At 44.3% G+C, this 16,058-nt stretch overlaps 1 protein-coding gene across 2 annotated transcripts; it reads left to right on the top strand.

Moving 5' to 3' along the window:
* Positions 1-12,165: 12,165 nt before the first annotated feature.
* Positions 12,166-14,032, top strand: bcl2l16 (BCL2 like 16). 2 transcript variants are annotated; one of them, XM_041900752.1, is made up of 3 exons: positions 12,166-12,322; positions 12,624-13,259; positions 13,830-13,917. In XM_041900752.1, exons 2-3 carry the CDS (start codon positions 12,780-12,782, stop codon positions 13,875-13,877), a joined length of 528 nt encoding a protein of 175 aa, XP_041756686.1. In that variant the 5' UTR covers positions 12,166-12,322; positions 12,624-12,779; the 3' UTR covers positions 13,878-13,917. The 2 variants fall into 2 exon arrangements, with proteins under 2 accessions (XP_041756686.1, XP_041756685.1); XM_041900751.1 differs by having other exon boundaries at positions 12,167-12,322; positions 13,826-14,032.
* The last annotated feature ends 2,026 nt before the right edge of the window (positions 14,033-16,058 follow it).

Raw genomic sequence — 16,058 nt, 5'->3', positions numbered from 1 at the left:
GCGAGCGCCGATTGCCACCGCAGTGAGGCTCCGGTGTATGCACTGGGAGACCGGCTCTGGCTCTCGACCCGAAACCTACCCCTTCGCCTGCCCTGCCGGAAGCTGGGTCGGCGGTTTGTGGGGCCCTTTAAAGTCCTGAGGAGATTGAACGAGGTATGTTATAGGTTACAACTGCCCAGGTATTATCGCATTAACCCCTCGTTCCATGTGTCTCTCCTCAGGCCGGTGGTGGCTGGTCCACTCCAGGAGAATGAGGTACGAGAGGCTCCTCCGCCCCCGTTGGACATCGAGGGGGCTCCGGCGTACTCAGTCCGTTCCATCTTGGATTCGAGGCGTCGGACGGGGGGCCTGCAGTATCTCGTGGAGTGGGAGGGTACGGTCCGGAGGAACGGTGCTGGGTCCCCAGGAGGGACATTCTAGATCCCTCCATGTTGAGGGACTTCCACCGGAGTCATCCGACTCGCCCTGCTCCGCGTCCTCCTGGCCGTCCCTGAGGCCGGGGTCGGCGCACGGCTGGAGCCGCGCGTCAAGGGGGGGGGGGTACTGTCACGGAATCAGCCGAGGCTGCTCCTCCTCCTTGCTCGGGCAGGTTTTGGCGTTCGTCGTCCCCGGAGTACTAGCTGCCACCGATCTATGTTTCGGTGTTTGACTTGTCTTGTCCTGATTGTGTACACCTGTTCCCCATTATGTTGTATTGTTTCCCCTATTTAACCCTCTGTCGTGCATTGTGTGTTGTGTGTTATTGTATTCGTCTTCGGCAGTGTTAGTGTGTGGGTTGTTTTCCTCCTTGTATGGAGATGGTTTTCTTCTCTGGTTACTTTCAAGTAAAGTACGTTTCCAGTAAGCTCTGTGTCCTGCGTTTGACTTCGCCTACCGCATTTCACCATCGCCATCTGACAGCCTTATTCTAAAATGGATTACATTGTTTTTTCCCCCTCATCAATCTACACACAATACCCCATAATGACTAAGCAAAAACTGGTTTTTCGATTTTTTTGCAAATTTATAATTTAAGAAAAACTGAAATATCACATTTACATAAGTATTCAGACCCTTTACTCAGTACTTTGTTGAAGCACCTTTGGCAGCGATTACAACCTGAAGTCTTCTAGGGTATGACGCTACAAGCTTGGCACATCTGTATTTGGGGAGTTTCTCCCGTTCTTCTCTGCACATCCTCTCAAGCTCTGTCAGGTTGGATGGGGAGCGTCGCTGCACAGCTATTTTCAGGTCTCTCCAGAGATGTTCGATTGGGTTCAAGTCCGGGCTCTGGCTGGGCCACTCAAGGACATTCGGAGACTTGTCCCGAAGCCACTCCTGCGTTGTCTTGGCTGTGTGCTTAGGGTCATTGTCCTGTTGGAAGGTGAACCCTCGCCCCAGTCTGAGGTCCTGAGCACTCTGGAGCAGGTTTTCATCAAGGATCTCTCTGTACTTTGCTCCGTTCATCTTTCCCACGATCCTGACTAGTCTCCCAGTCCCTGCTGCTGAAAAACATCCCCACAGCATGACGCTGCCACCATCATGCTTCCCCGTAGCGATGGTGCCAGGTTTCCTCCAGACGTGAAGCTTGGCATTCAGGCCAAAGAGTTCAATCTTGGTTTCATCAGACCAGATCATCTTGTTTTTCATGGTCTGAGAGTTTGCCTTTTGGCAAACTCCAAGCAGGCTGTCATGTGCCTTTTACTGAGGAGTGGCTTTCGTCTGGCCACTTTACAATAAAGACCTGATTGGTGGAGTGCTGCAGAGATGGTTGTCCTTCTCTAAGGTTCTCCCATCTCCACAGAGGAACTCTGGAGCTCTGTCAGAGTGACCATCGGGTTCTTGGTCACCTCCCTGATCAAGGCCCTTCTCCCCCGAATGCTCACTTTGGCCGGGCGGTCAGCTCTAGGAAGAGTCTTGGTGGTTCCAAACTTCTTCCATTTAAGAACGATGGAGACCATTGTGTTCTTGGGGACCTTCAATGCTGCAGAAATGTTTTGGTACCCTTCCCCAGATCTGTGTCTCGACACAATCCTGTCTCGGAACTCTACGGACAATTCCTTCAACCTCATGGCTTGGTTTTTGCTCTGACATGCACTGTCAACTGTGGGACCTTATATAGACAGGCGTGTGCCTTTCCAAATCATGTCCAATCAATTGAATTTACCACAGGTGGACTCCAATCAAGTTGCAGAAACATCTCAAGGATGGTCAATGGAAACAGGATGCACCTGAGCTCAACTTCGAGTCTCATAGCAAACGGTCTGAATACTTATGTAAATAAGGTATTTCTGTTTGTTATTTGTAATAAATTAGCAAACATTTCTAAAGACCTAGTTTCACTTTGTCATTATGGGGTATTGTGTGTAGATTGATGAGGGAAAAAATATAATTTAATCAATTTTAGAATAAGGCTGTACTGTAACAAAATGTGGAAAAAGGGAAGGGGTCTGAATACTTTCCGAATGCACTGTATCTATGGCTACCCATGCTCATACACCCACGCATGCACACATATACACGCACCCCACACATATTCTGCTTGCTTATTCCAGTTCTCAAACTTCAGTTATTTGTCTTCCAGTCCCTTCTTCTGCCTCCATGAGCATGCTCACGATCGTGACTCTAACTCTCTTAGGGGAGTGTGGTTAAATCCCCACCAAAACATAGCTAGCTTTATAGCTCTTGGCTTTCCTCTGAATAAAGATAAAAGGTCTAATTGTGTTAGGTGAGTCAGACTCCACTCACAATACTGGAGCTAATTGGCCATAAATGAGTCCATCTGGTTTTATTTGGAGTTCAGTGAGGCAGCAGGATAACGTCTCCATCGGACCAGCCCCCTTCCTCGCCCCCCTCCTCGCCCCCCACCTCACTGCCAGGCCCCAGAGGACCACCTGGCCTGGCCTCACCGTCTGTGACCACAACCGTATTACTCTACTACACAACCTCAGAGCATTCTTCCTCGTAATACACAGGATGTCTCAGGATGCCATAGCTCACAGTTCCATGTCACCCCAAAAAAGCCAGCTACAGCAGCAGTGGAAAGAGTATGTCTTATGTTTACAGGGTGTTTGTATGTCCTGTGTTTACAATTAACAGAAATACAAACTGGATCAGTATAACATCAACAGCTCAACAGCATACCTCTTAATGCCCTCCATTAGATAAACACTCAATACAATCATGCAACAATTCCATAATCTCCTAAAATAAAGGGACATTAACGTATCACAACGTTGTAATAACCCTTTAACCTTTGCTCAGTATAGACTCAAATTTGACTGGTTCCACTCCAACAGGTCCAGACCTGTTGGCAGCATCCACAGACCTCCAATCTCAGAATTCCCAAAGCCTAATCGGGTTCTGTGTGTTTGCACAGCTTGCTGATCAACATGTCTATTATGACCTCAGAGCAGATCAAACTGTCGGGCCTCTACTGGATCAGAGTGTGGATGGATGCAGCTTGTCCCACACACCTAGGTCCTAGTATGCCTTCAGGCTGTGGACATGCCCCATGGGAGGGATTCATAAAGCAAATACAAAGTAAGGGCTCGATTCAATCCGTAGCGCTGAAGACCTGCACTAGACCTGCACTAGGGTGATAGAAATGTAAAGGCAACGTCCCCGCCTTCGCCGAGACTGCATTTGCGGTAAATTATGCATATGTCGGCTCAATCGGAAATTACCTTTACATTTCAATCGTGCTACAGCGCTGATCTTCAACGCTAGGGAATGAATCGAGCCCTAAATGTGGTCTTTATACTCACTGTGAGCTCCATGATCCCTGCTCTACTGGCTCTGTGGTAGTGGCAGGGAGGCCACAGTACCTGTAGGTTGGGGTTGAGAGTGGCTAGCCTTACATAGCACTCGAATTCCCTCACTAACTATATTCTACCTCTGTTGATAGGCCTGGAACTATAGGCTAAACCTCAGTTATTATGCATTGTAATGTAATGCCCTATATGATCAATAGAAAGGATTAAAGGTCAAAAAGTAAGCAGTAATTGATGTGGGAATTCAGAAATAGATGGAGGTGAGGAACAAAGCTGTCAGAGTAACTATGGGATAGAGCTAATGACTGTGGTGTTTCTGTAAGTATCTACTGATGCAGTACTCTGTTGTATCTTTGTCACAATTAGAAATGTTATTTCATTACCTCAAATACAGATAGCAGGATAATCACATGCTGTATCTCTTGTCATTGAGTGAGAGAGAGAGAGAGAGAGAGAGAGAGAGAGAGAGAGAGAGAGAGAGAGAGAGAGAGAGAGAGAGAGAGAGAGAGAGAGAGCGAGAGAGCGAGAGAGAGAGCGAGAGCGAGAGAGCGAGAGTGTGTGTTTGTGTATTTATGTGTGTGCCTGCTCTTCTTTTCACCCCCAGTGCTCTAATTGAGTAGAGGCTTTCGTTATATAAACAAAAGGTATATCTGTAGTTGAAAATGTTAATATGGTGAAGAACAGTGCTGGTTGAGAGTGATACATATTCCAGTGGGTGAGCTCTCATCATGTCACAGGTCTGACAGTGAGAGGGTGTTATTGGTATGGAGAGACAGCTCATATTCCACAGGAGAGTCAACTCTCACCCCTCCTTCTCAACAATGAACAGAACATCCTCTCAGCTCTATTTCTGTATGCCGAGGTCCTAGCACATTGGTAGAGACTGTTTTACATTTTAATAGCTTACTAAATTCATCCAGGTTTGTAGAGGTTTAGGAGGGAGAAGAGGTTTAACGCTGGTTGGTCCAATGGGTCTAACTGCTAATGTAGGGTAATAGTGCGGACACTTGAATATCAGTTGACCACTTTAGGGAGCTCAGCACCCACTCTACCTTAACCTGACCTGGACCTCAACACTGTATTCTATCCATATAATTTACAGTCCCCCATAGAGCTCACCATATCTGAGATACATAGATCACCAATATTATATATTATATTATATATGATCACCAGTATAACTTTATGAAGAAAAATTAGAAGATTGTGGAAGTTAACTTCAGAAGCAGAGGCCGAGTCAGACAGCGATCACAGGCAGACAACCATTCAGAGAGACACATTCATCATTCATCTCTCTACTGTCATCGTCCCCAGCATGAAGGAAATGTGGCTTCTGCATCTAAAGTAAAGAACCTAGAATGATAAAACTAGAATCCTTAGTTCCTACATCTATTTTTGACCTATAAATTAATTATATATACCCATTGATTCTTGAATAATATAACTTATAAATGCCTCATGAGCTTAGTTCAACTGTCGTACCCTATCAGAACCCATAATATTTGCTTGTAAACGATGTAAATGTAAACAAACACTGTATAGCCTCAAAACATGGTTAAATGTATACTGGTCAGTCCTTGCATCCATAGCTCTGTCTATGATTTTAGGAGTGGTTACATTTCTCCAGCAACATCCCTTAGCTTTTAGCGAAACGGGTGGGGAGCCGCTTTGTTCTTTTTTCAATTAAGGATTCTAGCTTTAACTGCAAACATCTTCTCGGATTTGGCTTGGTATCTGAAAAGCTTGTACAGCACAAGAACAATCAGAGGAGAAGGCAGAAATCGATAACTGCTATCTACGCCTGAGGGGTCCCCCAATTTCCTCCATCTACGCCTGAGGGGTCCGGTGACCCCCGGGCAGAGGGGGAAACAATAGCTGGGCATCAATACCTGCAATTGGGGGAATGGAGGTGGGGTGGGAGACAGCGGGGCACAGAGCACAAGTGGGTCACCTCTCTTCCAGACACTAAATGGACCCCAATCGATTGCATCAATTCAGTCCGGTGGGAGACTGAGAACAGGTTGGGGTAGGGAAGCCATTAAGACTGGTTTGGAATAAAAGGCAGTAGCAGGGGAGGGAGAGGGGTGTGGATGTTTGAGGCCAGGTAGAGATAGGGAGGTATAGGTGTTTTCAATTACTGGCAAATTCAGAGCAATTTCTCCTCTTTCTGTTCAGCCCTCCCTCTGTGAGGGTGATAGGAGGCTCACACAAAAGAAAGGTATAGAGGGGGTGTTTTTTCATTTGCTTGTCTCGTTTTACCTTTCTTAGTCATCTTGCAGCTTTGTATTGAGCTGAGTGTTCTTATAGAAAAGGTCAAAAACTTCAGTGTTTCAAGTTCTGTGTAGATAAGAAACTTCCTGAACACGAGAGATATACGTACTTATGCATTACAGATAACAGACAGACAGGATGGATGGAGCATATTGTTCCAATTGATAGAGCAAAAAACAATTTGTGTTTCTGCTTTTTCTAGTCATTACAATGTGTAGCACGCAGAGGTCACAAGATTAGTCTTCCATCTTAAAGCCTCCAATAGACTCTTTGTTCATTTTCACCACTGGTCAAGACTCTAATGTTTCCCTTTCCTTCTTTGTCCCTGTCTTGACTGGGAGGTTATTTGAGGATGAGTTGTGGGGATGCTATTGGGTTATCTTTGTATGCTGTTTCTATTCTTTGCATTACTACTACAGCTTTCCTGTTGCTGGATGTTCTTACATCGACAATGAAAGTCATGTGAAGCTCTACATGATTCTTTCAGGTTTCAGCAAAGGCCTGAATGGTTCCAGAGAAACAACATGCAGTCAAATTATAGTATTCCACATTTCTGGTCTCAGACCAATTTCATGTGTTAATGTGTGCGTGACGCTGGGAAAGCTCTGAAAACCTCTCGGCAGGGAGAGAAACAATGAACGAGTAGAAAGAGAGAGATATACCTGTACATGTGGTCATGGGGGGCATATATAAGTGGACAAAAATGGGCACTGTAAAAAACAATAATATCATAATTTCTTGCTCTCATCAAATTGGCCATAACTGGCAAGGTGTTTCCACAATATCCTTTGTTTGTTTTTGAAAAGGAGGAGACAGTTGTTACACTCAATCAGGTGCTGTATGAGAAAGACAAAACAGTAAACACCTACAGTGGGGAAAAAAAGTATTTAGTCAGCCACCAATTGTGCAAGTTCTCCCACTTAAAATGATGAGAGAGGCCTGTAATTTTCATCATAGGTACATGTCAACTATGACAGACAAAATGAGAAAAAAAATCCAGAAAATCACATTGTAGGATTTTTTATGAATTTATTTGCAAATTATGGTGGAAAATAAGTATTTGGTCAATAACAAAAGTTTCTCAATACTTTGTTATATACCCTTTGTTGGCAATGACACAGGTCAAACGTTTTCTGTAAGTCTTCACAAGGTTTTCACACACTGTTGCTGGTATTTTGGCCCATTCCTCCATGCAGATCTCCTCTAGAGCAGTGATGTTTTGGGGCTGTCGCTGGGCAACACGGACTTTCAACTCCCCTCCAAAGATTTTCTATGGGGTTGAGATCTTGAGACTGGCTAGGCCACTCCAGGACCTTGAAATGCTTCTTACGAAGCCACTCCTTCGTTGCCCGGGCGGTGTGTTTGGGATCATTGTCATATTGAAAGACCCAGCCACATTTCATCTTCAATGCCCTTGCTGATGGAAGGAGGTTTTCACTCAAAATCTCACGATACATGGCCCCATTCATTCTTTCCTTTACACGGATCAGTCATCCTGGTCCCTTTGCAGAAAAACAGCCCCAAAGCATGATGTTTCCACCCCCATGCTTCACAGAAGGTATGGTGTTCTTTGGATGCAACTCAGCATTCTTTGTCCTCCAAACACGACGAGTTGAGTTTTTACCAAAAAGTTCTATTTTGGTTTCATCTGACCATATGACATTCTCCCAATCCTCTTCTGGATCATCCAAATGCACTCTAGCAAACTTCAGACGGGCCTGGACATGTACTGGCTTAAGCAGGGGGACACGTCTGGCACTGCAGGATTTGAGTCCCTGGCGGCGTAGTGTGTTACTGATGGTAGGCTTTGTTACTTTGGTCCCAGCTCTCTGCAGGTCATTCACTAGGTCTCCCTGTGTGGTTCTGGGATTTTTGCTCACCGTTCTTGTGATCATTTTGATCCCACGGGGTGAGATCTTGCGTGGAGCCCCAGATCGAGGGAGATTATCAGTGGTCTTGTATGTCTTCCATTTCGTATAATTGCTCCCACAGTTGATTTCTTCAAACCAAGCTGCTTACCTATTACAGATTCAGTCTTCCCAGCCTGGTGCAGGTCTACAATTTTGTTTCTGGTGTCCTTTGACAGCTCTTTGGTCTTGGCCATAGTGGAGTTTGGAGTGTGACTGTTTGAGGTTGTGGACAGGTGTCTTTTATACTGATAACAAGTTCAAACAGGTGCCATTAATACAGGTAACGAGTGGAGGACAGAGGAGCCTCTTAAAGAAGAAGTTACAGGTCTGTGAGAGCCAGAAATCTTGCTTGTTTGTAGGTGACCAAATACTTATTTTCCACCATAATTTGCAAATAAATTCATTAAAAATCCTACAATGTGATTTTCTGGAATTTCTTTTCTCAATTTTTCTGTCATAGTTGACGTGTACCTATGATGAAAATTACAGGCCTCTCTCGTCTTTTTAAGTGGGAGAACTTGCACAATTGGTGGCTGACTAAATACTTTTTTTCCCCACTGTATATCCATACTATATATACAAAAGTATGTGGACACCCCTTCAAATTAGTGGATTCGGCTATTTCAGCCACACCCGTTGCTGACAGGTGTATAAAATCGAGCACACGGCCATGCAATCTCCATAGACAAAGATTGGCAGTAGAATGGCCCAACATCAGTGCCCGACCTCACTAATGCTCTTGTGGCTGAATGGAAGCAAGTCCCTGCAGCAATGTTCCAACATCTAGTGGAACGGCTTCCCAGAAGAGTGGAGGCTGTTATAGTAGCAAAGGGGACCAACTCCATAATAATGACCATGATTTTGGAATGAGATGTTCGACGAGCAGGTGTCCACATACTTTTGGTCATGTAGTGTATCTTGTTTCGCCAAGGCCATAGAAACTACAGTAAGCAACATACTCTCAAATACTTCAGCTCTCAACAAAAGCTAGTGTTGGAAAGCAATTATCTTGTAATCAGCTTGTCAGATGAAACTGTCAGATTGTATTTTGTTTCATCTGGTTAAACACTTTACTTTCCCTGGCAGGGACTGAACCAACTTCAAAGGGCCCTGTAGCCTACAGTAAAACTCTAGACAGGAAGTTCCCCCCCTGCAGATGTTGCCACATGAACATATGAGAGCCCTGATAGCGGGTACTATCAACGATGTCACTTCCCCTGCACCCTGTCTCCTCTATGAGGAGGGGAACCATGTTACTGTGACGTTATAGCATTGTCTCATTTTGATATAAAAAATATATATAAGTTGTACTCGCAATTCAGCTGGTTGCTGCCACTTGTATAATAATTTGTTGAAGAATAATAAAAAACATCTCTCTCATGCTGCATCTATCAATGGGGAAGGATAAGGGGTTTTTCATGTTCTTTTTTTCATTTTTTTTTTTCACCTTTATTTAACCAGGTAAGCCAGTTGAGAACAAGTTCTCATTTACAACTGCGACCTGGCCAAGATAAAGCAAAGCAGTGCGATAAAAACAACACAGAGTTACATATGGGGTAAAAAACATAAAGTCAAAAATACAACAGAAAATATATATACAGTGTGTGCAAATGTAGCAAGTTATGGAGGTAAGGCAATAAATAGGCTATAGTGCAAAATAATTACAATAGTATTAACACTGGAATGCTAGATGTGCAAGAGATTATGTGCAAATAGAGATACTGGGGTGCAAAAAGAGCAAAATAAATAACAATATAGGGATGAGGTAGTTGGGTGGGCTAATTTCAGATGGGCTGTGTACAGGTGCAGTGATCGGTAAGGTGCTCTGACAACTGATGCTTAAAGTTAGTGAGGGAGATAAGAGTCTCCAGCTTCAGAGATTTTTGCAATTCGTTCCAGTCATTGGCAGCAGAGAACTGGAAGGAATGGCGGCCAAAGGAGGTGTTGGCTTTGGGAATGACCAGTGAGATATACCTGCTGGAGCGCAGACTACGGGTGGGTGCTGCTATGGTGACCAATGAGCTAAGATAAGGCGGGGATTTGCCTAGCAGTGATTTATAGATGGCCTGGAGCCAGTGGGTTTGACGACGAACATGTAGTGAGGACCAGCCAACAAGAGCGTACAGGTCACAGTGGTGGGTAGCGTATGGGGCTTTGGAGACAAAACGGATGGCACTGTGATAGACTACATCCAATTTGCTGAGTAGAGTGTTGGAGGCTATTTTGTAAATGACATCACCGAAGTCAAGGATCGGTAGGATAGTCAGTTTTACGAGGGCATGTTTGGCAGCATGAGTGAAGGGAGGCTTTGTTGCGAAATAGGAAGCCGATTCTAGATTTAACTTTGGATTGGAGATTCTTTATGTGAGTCTGGAAGGAGAGTTTACAGTCTAACCAGACACCTAGGTATTTGTAGTTGTCCACATACTCTAGGTCAGACCCGTCAAGAGTGGTGATTCTAGTCGGGTGGGCGGGTGCCAGCAGCGTTCGATTGAAAAGCATGCATTTAGTTTTACTAGTGTTTAAGAGCAGTTGGAGGCTACTGAAGGAGTGTTGTATGGCATTGAAGCTCGTTTGGAGGTTTGTTAACACAGTGTCCAATGAAGGGCCAGATGTATACAAAATGGTGTCGTCTGCGTAGAGGTGGATCTGAGAGTCACCAGCAGCAAGAGCGACATCATTGATATACACGGAGAAAAGTGTCGGCCCAAGAATTGAACCCTGTGGCACCCCCATAGAGACTGCCATAGGTCCAGACAACAGGCTGCTGACAGTGCTACTTGAGCTGGTCTTTGTCTTCACTTATAATTCAATGGAGTAAACAGGAGTACATTTTAGGTAGGTTAGCAGTTAAGAGGGTTAAGCCAGTAACCTAAAGGTCGCAATATTCGAATCCACTAGCTGACTAGGTGAAAAATCTGTTGATGTGCCCTTGAGCAAGGCACTTAACCCTACTTGTGCCTGTAAGTCGCTCTGGATAAGAGCATCTGCTAGATGACTAAAATGTCAATGTAAATGAGTGCATTTGATTGGTCCCCAAGTGCTCCGTCAGATGAACGTGTAAATAGATAGTTAACACACAGGCCAGTGTAGATCCACACATGAACATGAGTGTGTCATTAAGCCATACACTGTCGCAATAAGAACACTTTGCTTTTCGTCTCTTTAAAACAACAGACAATCACTTGGTTGCAATATGCATAATCACAAGAATAAAAACAAATGTCTTGAAACTCAAATTGCTTGACAATGTGTTAAAGATAAATGATTGTTTCCATGTTGCTGGTGCCATGGCCATACAATATACTGGTTGTATATACAGAGCTGCAGGGGAGGGAGTACAAAGGAAACCAATTCCTGGTGTCTGTTATTTCAATAAATTACTAACCCACAGTATTGCAAAACCATCATTTCCAGTTCAAATACTGACTGCAACTCACAAGCATCAAATTTGTTTAGTGACACACCACTGCACCCTAGTGGAAGTCCAAGTGCTTGCATGTGACTATTATTGCCTTGCACTCCACTGGTCAGCATTATTCCTGGTGGAGGAACAGATGGGTAGATTGGCAGACTCCCATTGGAGGAAAAACAATGGTCAATAGAGGAAAGCCTTCTGCAGCTCCTACAGCCTACACCTCCTCACCACATTCCCCTGACTGGCACCACACAGATTACTGACAGGCTGAATGAAGCTCACTGGAAGAAGCACAATCTATGCTATATCTGTTTGTGAAGGAGTAGGATTGTTGTTGTATGTTTATCGTGATGCTGTGTGAGTGTGTGTGTGTATGTGTTTGTGGGTGATCTCTGAATTAAAATATCACAATCAAACATCAATGACAAATGTTCCAGAGCTAAAACTGTATAATTGTAAGTCTATGTACGGCATCACATCACAGTATGAAATCTGGTTTTGATGAGGGAAGAATCCAAAATAAACATTTCTGAATGGTTTTCAAAGGCAATAGCTCAGTGAAAGATTAAACCTATCAACTGATTACTTTAATTTATTTTGGTCTGCCTCCTCTGTCTGTCTTCACCAGTCTGCATGATCTCACAGACTGTTAACGTTAACCTGTTTCTACACTGAGCAACACACACACACACACTCTAAGATCTATATTTAACTTTGCTTGTGTTGGAATGGGGATGTGTGCCAGAGGATTGTGCATATGAGGCAGGAGTTCAGTGTCAGTTTCCAACAAGGCCTCTAAATTTAGCCTGGGTAAAGGCAGCAACGAGCGGACCGGGTGGTGACCTACTCCTACTGAACTACATACTGCTCTGGACCCGCTGTTGTTCCGTCACCTGCTCCTCTGCTCCTCTGTTTCCTTTTTGTGTGTGTGTGTGTCTTCGTACCACTTGTGTTTTGTTGGAAGGGAAGGGGTGAGTTTTAAATACTTTCTCTATGCTAGTGTTGTTTATTGGAAATGTGCACATTTGCTGTATTAGTTGACATTTCAGAATATGTTATACTCAAATATTGTATGTTATGTCTGTGTAATATGACATTAGTCTAACAAACATCATAATGGAGTTGGAGAATTGCACAGATTTTACTAACATTAACTGAAAATCATTCCACTTGTTTTGTTTATAAAAGGTATAATAAGTGCTACATGTTTTTTACCCACTGTGCTGTTCAACATGTACAGTGCAGAGGTTGATGATTTCTTTTTGGTTTCAGGTGACTGGATCTCTAACACTCTATGAGGAATTGACATTGCTGAGAGGATGGCTGACGGCAACTTGGCACAGGGACTGTTTATCTGTGACCGGATCACTGCTCTAATACAAGTCACAGCTTTGTGATTTGCAACAGGGAGTCAGTCAGCCAGAGGCGATGGGTCAGTCAGAGGGGCTAGAGAGCAGGAGTGGCATAAACAGCCCTGACCCCCTGGTACGAGAAGCCTATCTGATGTTACATGACTATATCAACTATGTGATCGCAGGGCCCGACGGCCACATAGACCCACCCCCTACTGCCACAGCAGCAGCCCTGCGCCATGCTGGGGACGAGCTGCTCATTAGGTTCCCCATCTTCTTCAGGCGCTGGCCACGCGTCTTCCAGGATGTGACTGAGGCCACAGCCTGCCCCATGCTCACTGCCATCCTGGATGAGCACTTTGCCACCACCACCCCCGGGGGGCGCCGACGAGACCTGGCCTGGAGTGCAGTGCTGTCGGTGTATGTGCTGGCTGGCCAGATGGCCCTGCACTGCCACGAGAGGGGCATGGGGGGAATTCTGCCCCAGCTTAAGGAGTGTGTGGGGGTTTACGTGGAGAGGGTCATCTGTCCAGAGATTAGGGACAAGGGTGGATGGGTAAGTTCACTGGTCAAGGTTCTTTGCTGGCATAGTATGACTAAGGCCTAGATTCAATCAGATCAAGCGTTAACCAGCGATAGCAGACAGCCACATAACGGATGTTTTGGCAGTCGTTGGAGCCGTCGAATCGGCGAGGAGCTGCTCTTGCAATCATTGTCACGAAGCCACACCCGCCCCACTCCCTTTAGAAGTTCAGAACGAGAAAGTGTAAGCTATATAGGAATAATTACACTCAAATTGAAACATAATTAAATGAAATAATGATGATTTCTATCATCCTAATGGAGGTGTAGATTACATCTCACATTCCAGTGTTCCAACTTGTAAACAAGGCTGTATGGGATTTATATTAATGCGACTCTGTGCAGCAAATGGCAATGTCCGCTTTAGGTATAATGCCAGGAGTTGCTTGTGAACCGCTTTAAGGATGTCGGAAAAAGCAGATCTGATTGAATAGAGCACTAGACTACAGTTTAAAATGTGGTTAGGTTGTCCTGTTGTTGTTGTGAATCTTAAATTATGTTTAATTCCTGGGATCTAATCATGTTTTCTGTTGTTGGCAGACAGGCTTTGTGTCCCGCTTTGGGCAGAAGCAGGACTTGGAGGGCCAGGTGAAGAAGGTATGTTGCTGGACTCTACTGCTATTGGTCACCAGTATCCTGTCCTATTTCCTGTGGAAACGAATAATATCTTCAACAACACCCCGACCTGGTGACTAAAATCAGATTGCTCCAAAAGTCTGCTTTGTGAATAAATATTTTCCCAAAGCATCTCTTTTCCAATTGTATCTCAATGTCCCACTATTGCCTATTTTAAACCATTGAGGTGTGTAATAACAAAGAGTTTTGTAACAATACATCAACAATGCACAACTTACATACATTCACATGATGTGTATCATACTGTGTAACTTAAAACCTCTGAATCATGCTGGTAGAAACATTACATCAGTAATAATGTGTCAGAGGGCAAGATGAACAAGTCAGACAGCGATAATATTGCCTGCCAGGCAGTTATGGGACTTTGCTCTAGACATTGACATATAACAGTTTCAGGGCTCAACAAACATACAATAGGCTCCCAGTATTAACCAGCCAGCTAGTTTACAACTGAATCATAATTCAGTAGAGATAAGCTTTTCACTGTGTCAGGTGTCAGCCAAGGATATTTGCACAATTGAAACAGAAAATGCCCCATCCAGCAGGGTTTATTTTTAAAAAAATGAAAATTCCCCATCCAGATTTTTTCCCCACTTATTGGTAACAGATATTTTCACATCAGATATCTTTCAGAGCTGATCTGATTGGTCAAGAGACCAATTAGTGAAAAAAATGACCAGATATGGGCTGCCTGTGTAAACACAGCCTTTGGTTTGTCAAGTTCAACCCATGTCATGGCTACATAATGGTGACTGGACAGGCATATTTTAATATTACTCATATACACATTTGACTTTGTCAGCCAAATTAGCAATAAACTTCATGTTAAACGCTCTACAAGAAAGCTTTCTTAGTGTCCAACAAGCTTTCTCTGCCCTTAACCTTGATCTGAACACCTCCAAAACAAAGGGAATGTGGTTTGGTAAGAAGAACGCCCCTCTCCCCACCGGTGTGATTACTACCTCTGAGGGTTTAGAGCTTGAGGTAGTCACCTCATACAAGTACTTGGGAGTATGGCTAGACAGTACACTGTCCTTCTCTCAGCACATATCAAAGCTGCAGGCTAAGGTTAAATCTAGACTTGGTTTCCTCTATCGTAATCGCTCAACTTTCACCCCAGCTGCCAAACTAACCCTGATTCAGATGACCATTCTACCCATGCTAGATTACGGAGACGTAATTTATAGATCAGCAGGTAAGGGTGCTCCCGAGCGGCTAGATGTTCTTTACCATTCGGCCATCAGATTTGCCACTAATGCTCCTTATAGGACACATCACTGCACTCTATACTCCTCTGTAAACTGGTCATCTCTGTATACCCGTCGCAAGACCCACTGGTTGATGCTTATTTACAAAACCCTCTTAGGCCCCCCCCGTCCCACCCTATCTGGGATACCTACAGCAGCCCTCATCCTCCACATACAACACCCGTTCTTTAACATTCTGTTAAAGGTCCCCAAAGCACACACATCCCTGGGTCGCTCCTCTTTTCAGTTCGCTGCAGCTAGCGACTGGAATGAGCTGCAAAAAACACTCAAACTGGACAGTTTTATATCCATCTCTTCATTCAAAGACTCAATCATGGACACTCTTACTGACAGTTCTGGCTGCTTTGAGTGATGTATTGTTGTCTCTACCTTCTTGCTCTTTGTGCTGTTGTCTGTGCCCAACAATGTTTGTACCATGTCTTGTGCTGCTGCCATGTTGGGTTGCTACCTTGCTGTGTTGTCGCCATGCTATGTTGCCTTAGGTCTCTCGTTGTGATGTGTTTGGTCCTATATTTACTTTTTCTATCCCAGCCCCCCGTCCCCGCAGGAGGCCTTCTTAACTGACTTGCCTAGTTAAATAAAGGTGTATAGACTACATGTGTATGCTTATGTGTGCGCTAACATCGAAATGGGGATATAAGAAACTAAAAAGGGTTTATGAAACATCACTTCACTTGCCAATTTGGTCTGTTAACATTACACGGGATAGAAGTTATTGGATAACCAGCAGGGTTATTAGCACTACAGTGCATGTTGTCAGACTAAATCATAGCTTGAGTGGCTAAAATCACTCACCTGCAAAACAGATTTACCATGAGCTTAGCTCACTAATCAGATTTCAGAGGCACGCCAAAACATGTAAACCCCTG

The sequence above is a fragment of the Coregonus clupeaformis genome, chromosome 16, assembly GCF_020615455.1.
Source record: "Coregonus clupeaformis isolate EN_2021a chromosome 16, ASM2061545v1, whole genome shotgun sequence".
In the NCBI taxonomy this organism is placed as follows: Eukaryota; Metazoa; Chordata; class Actinopteri; order Salmoniformes; family Salmonidae; genus Coregonus; species Coregonus clupeaformis.
This window is presented reverse-complemented; position numbering and strand designations above follow the sequence as displayed.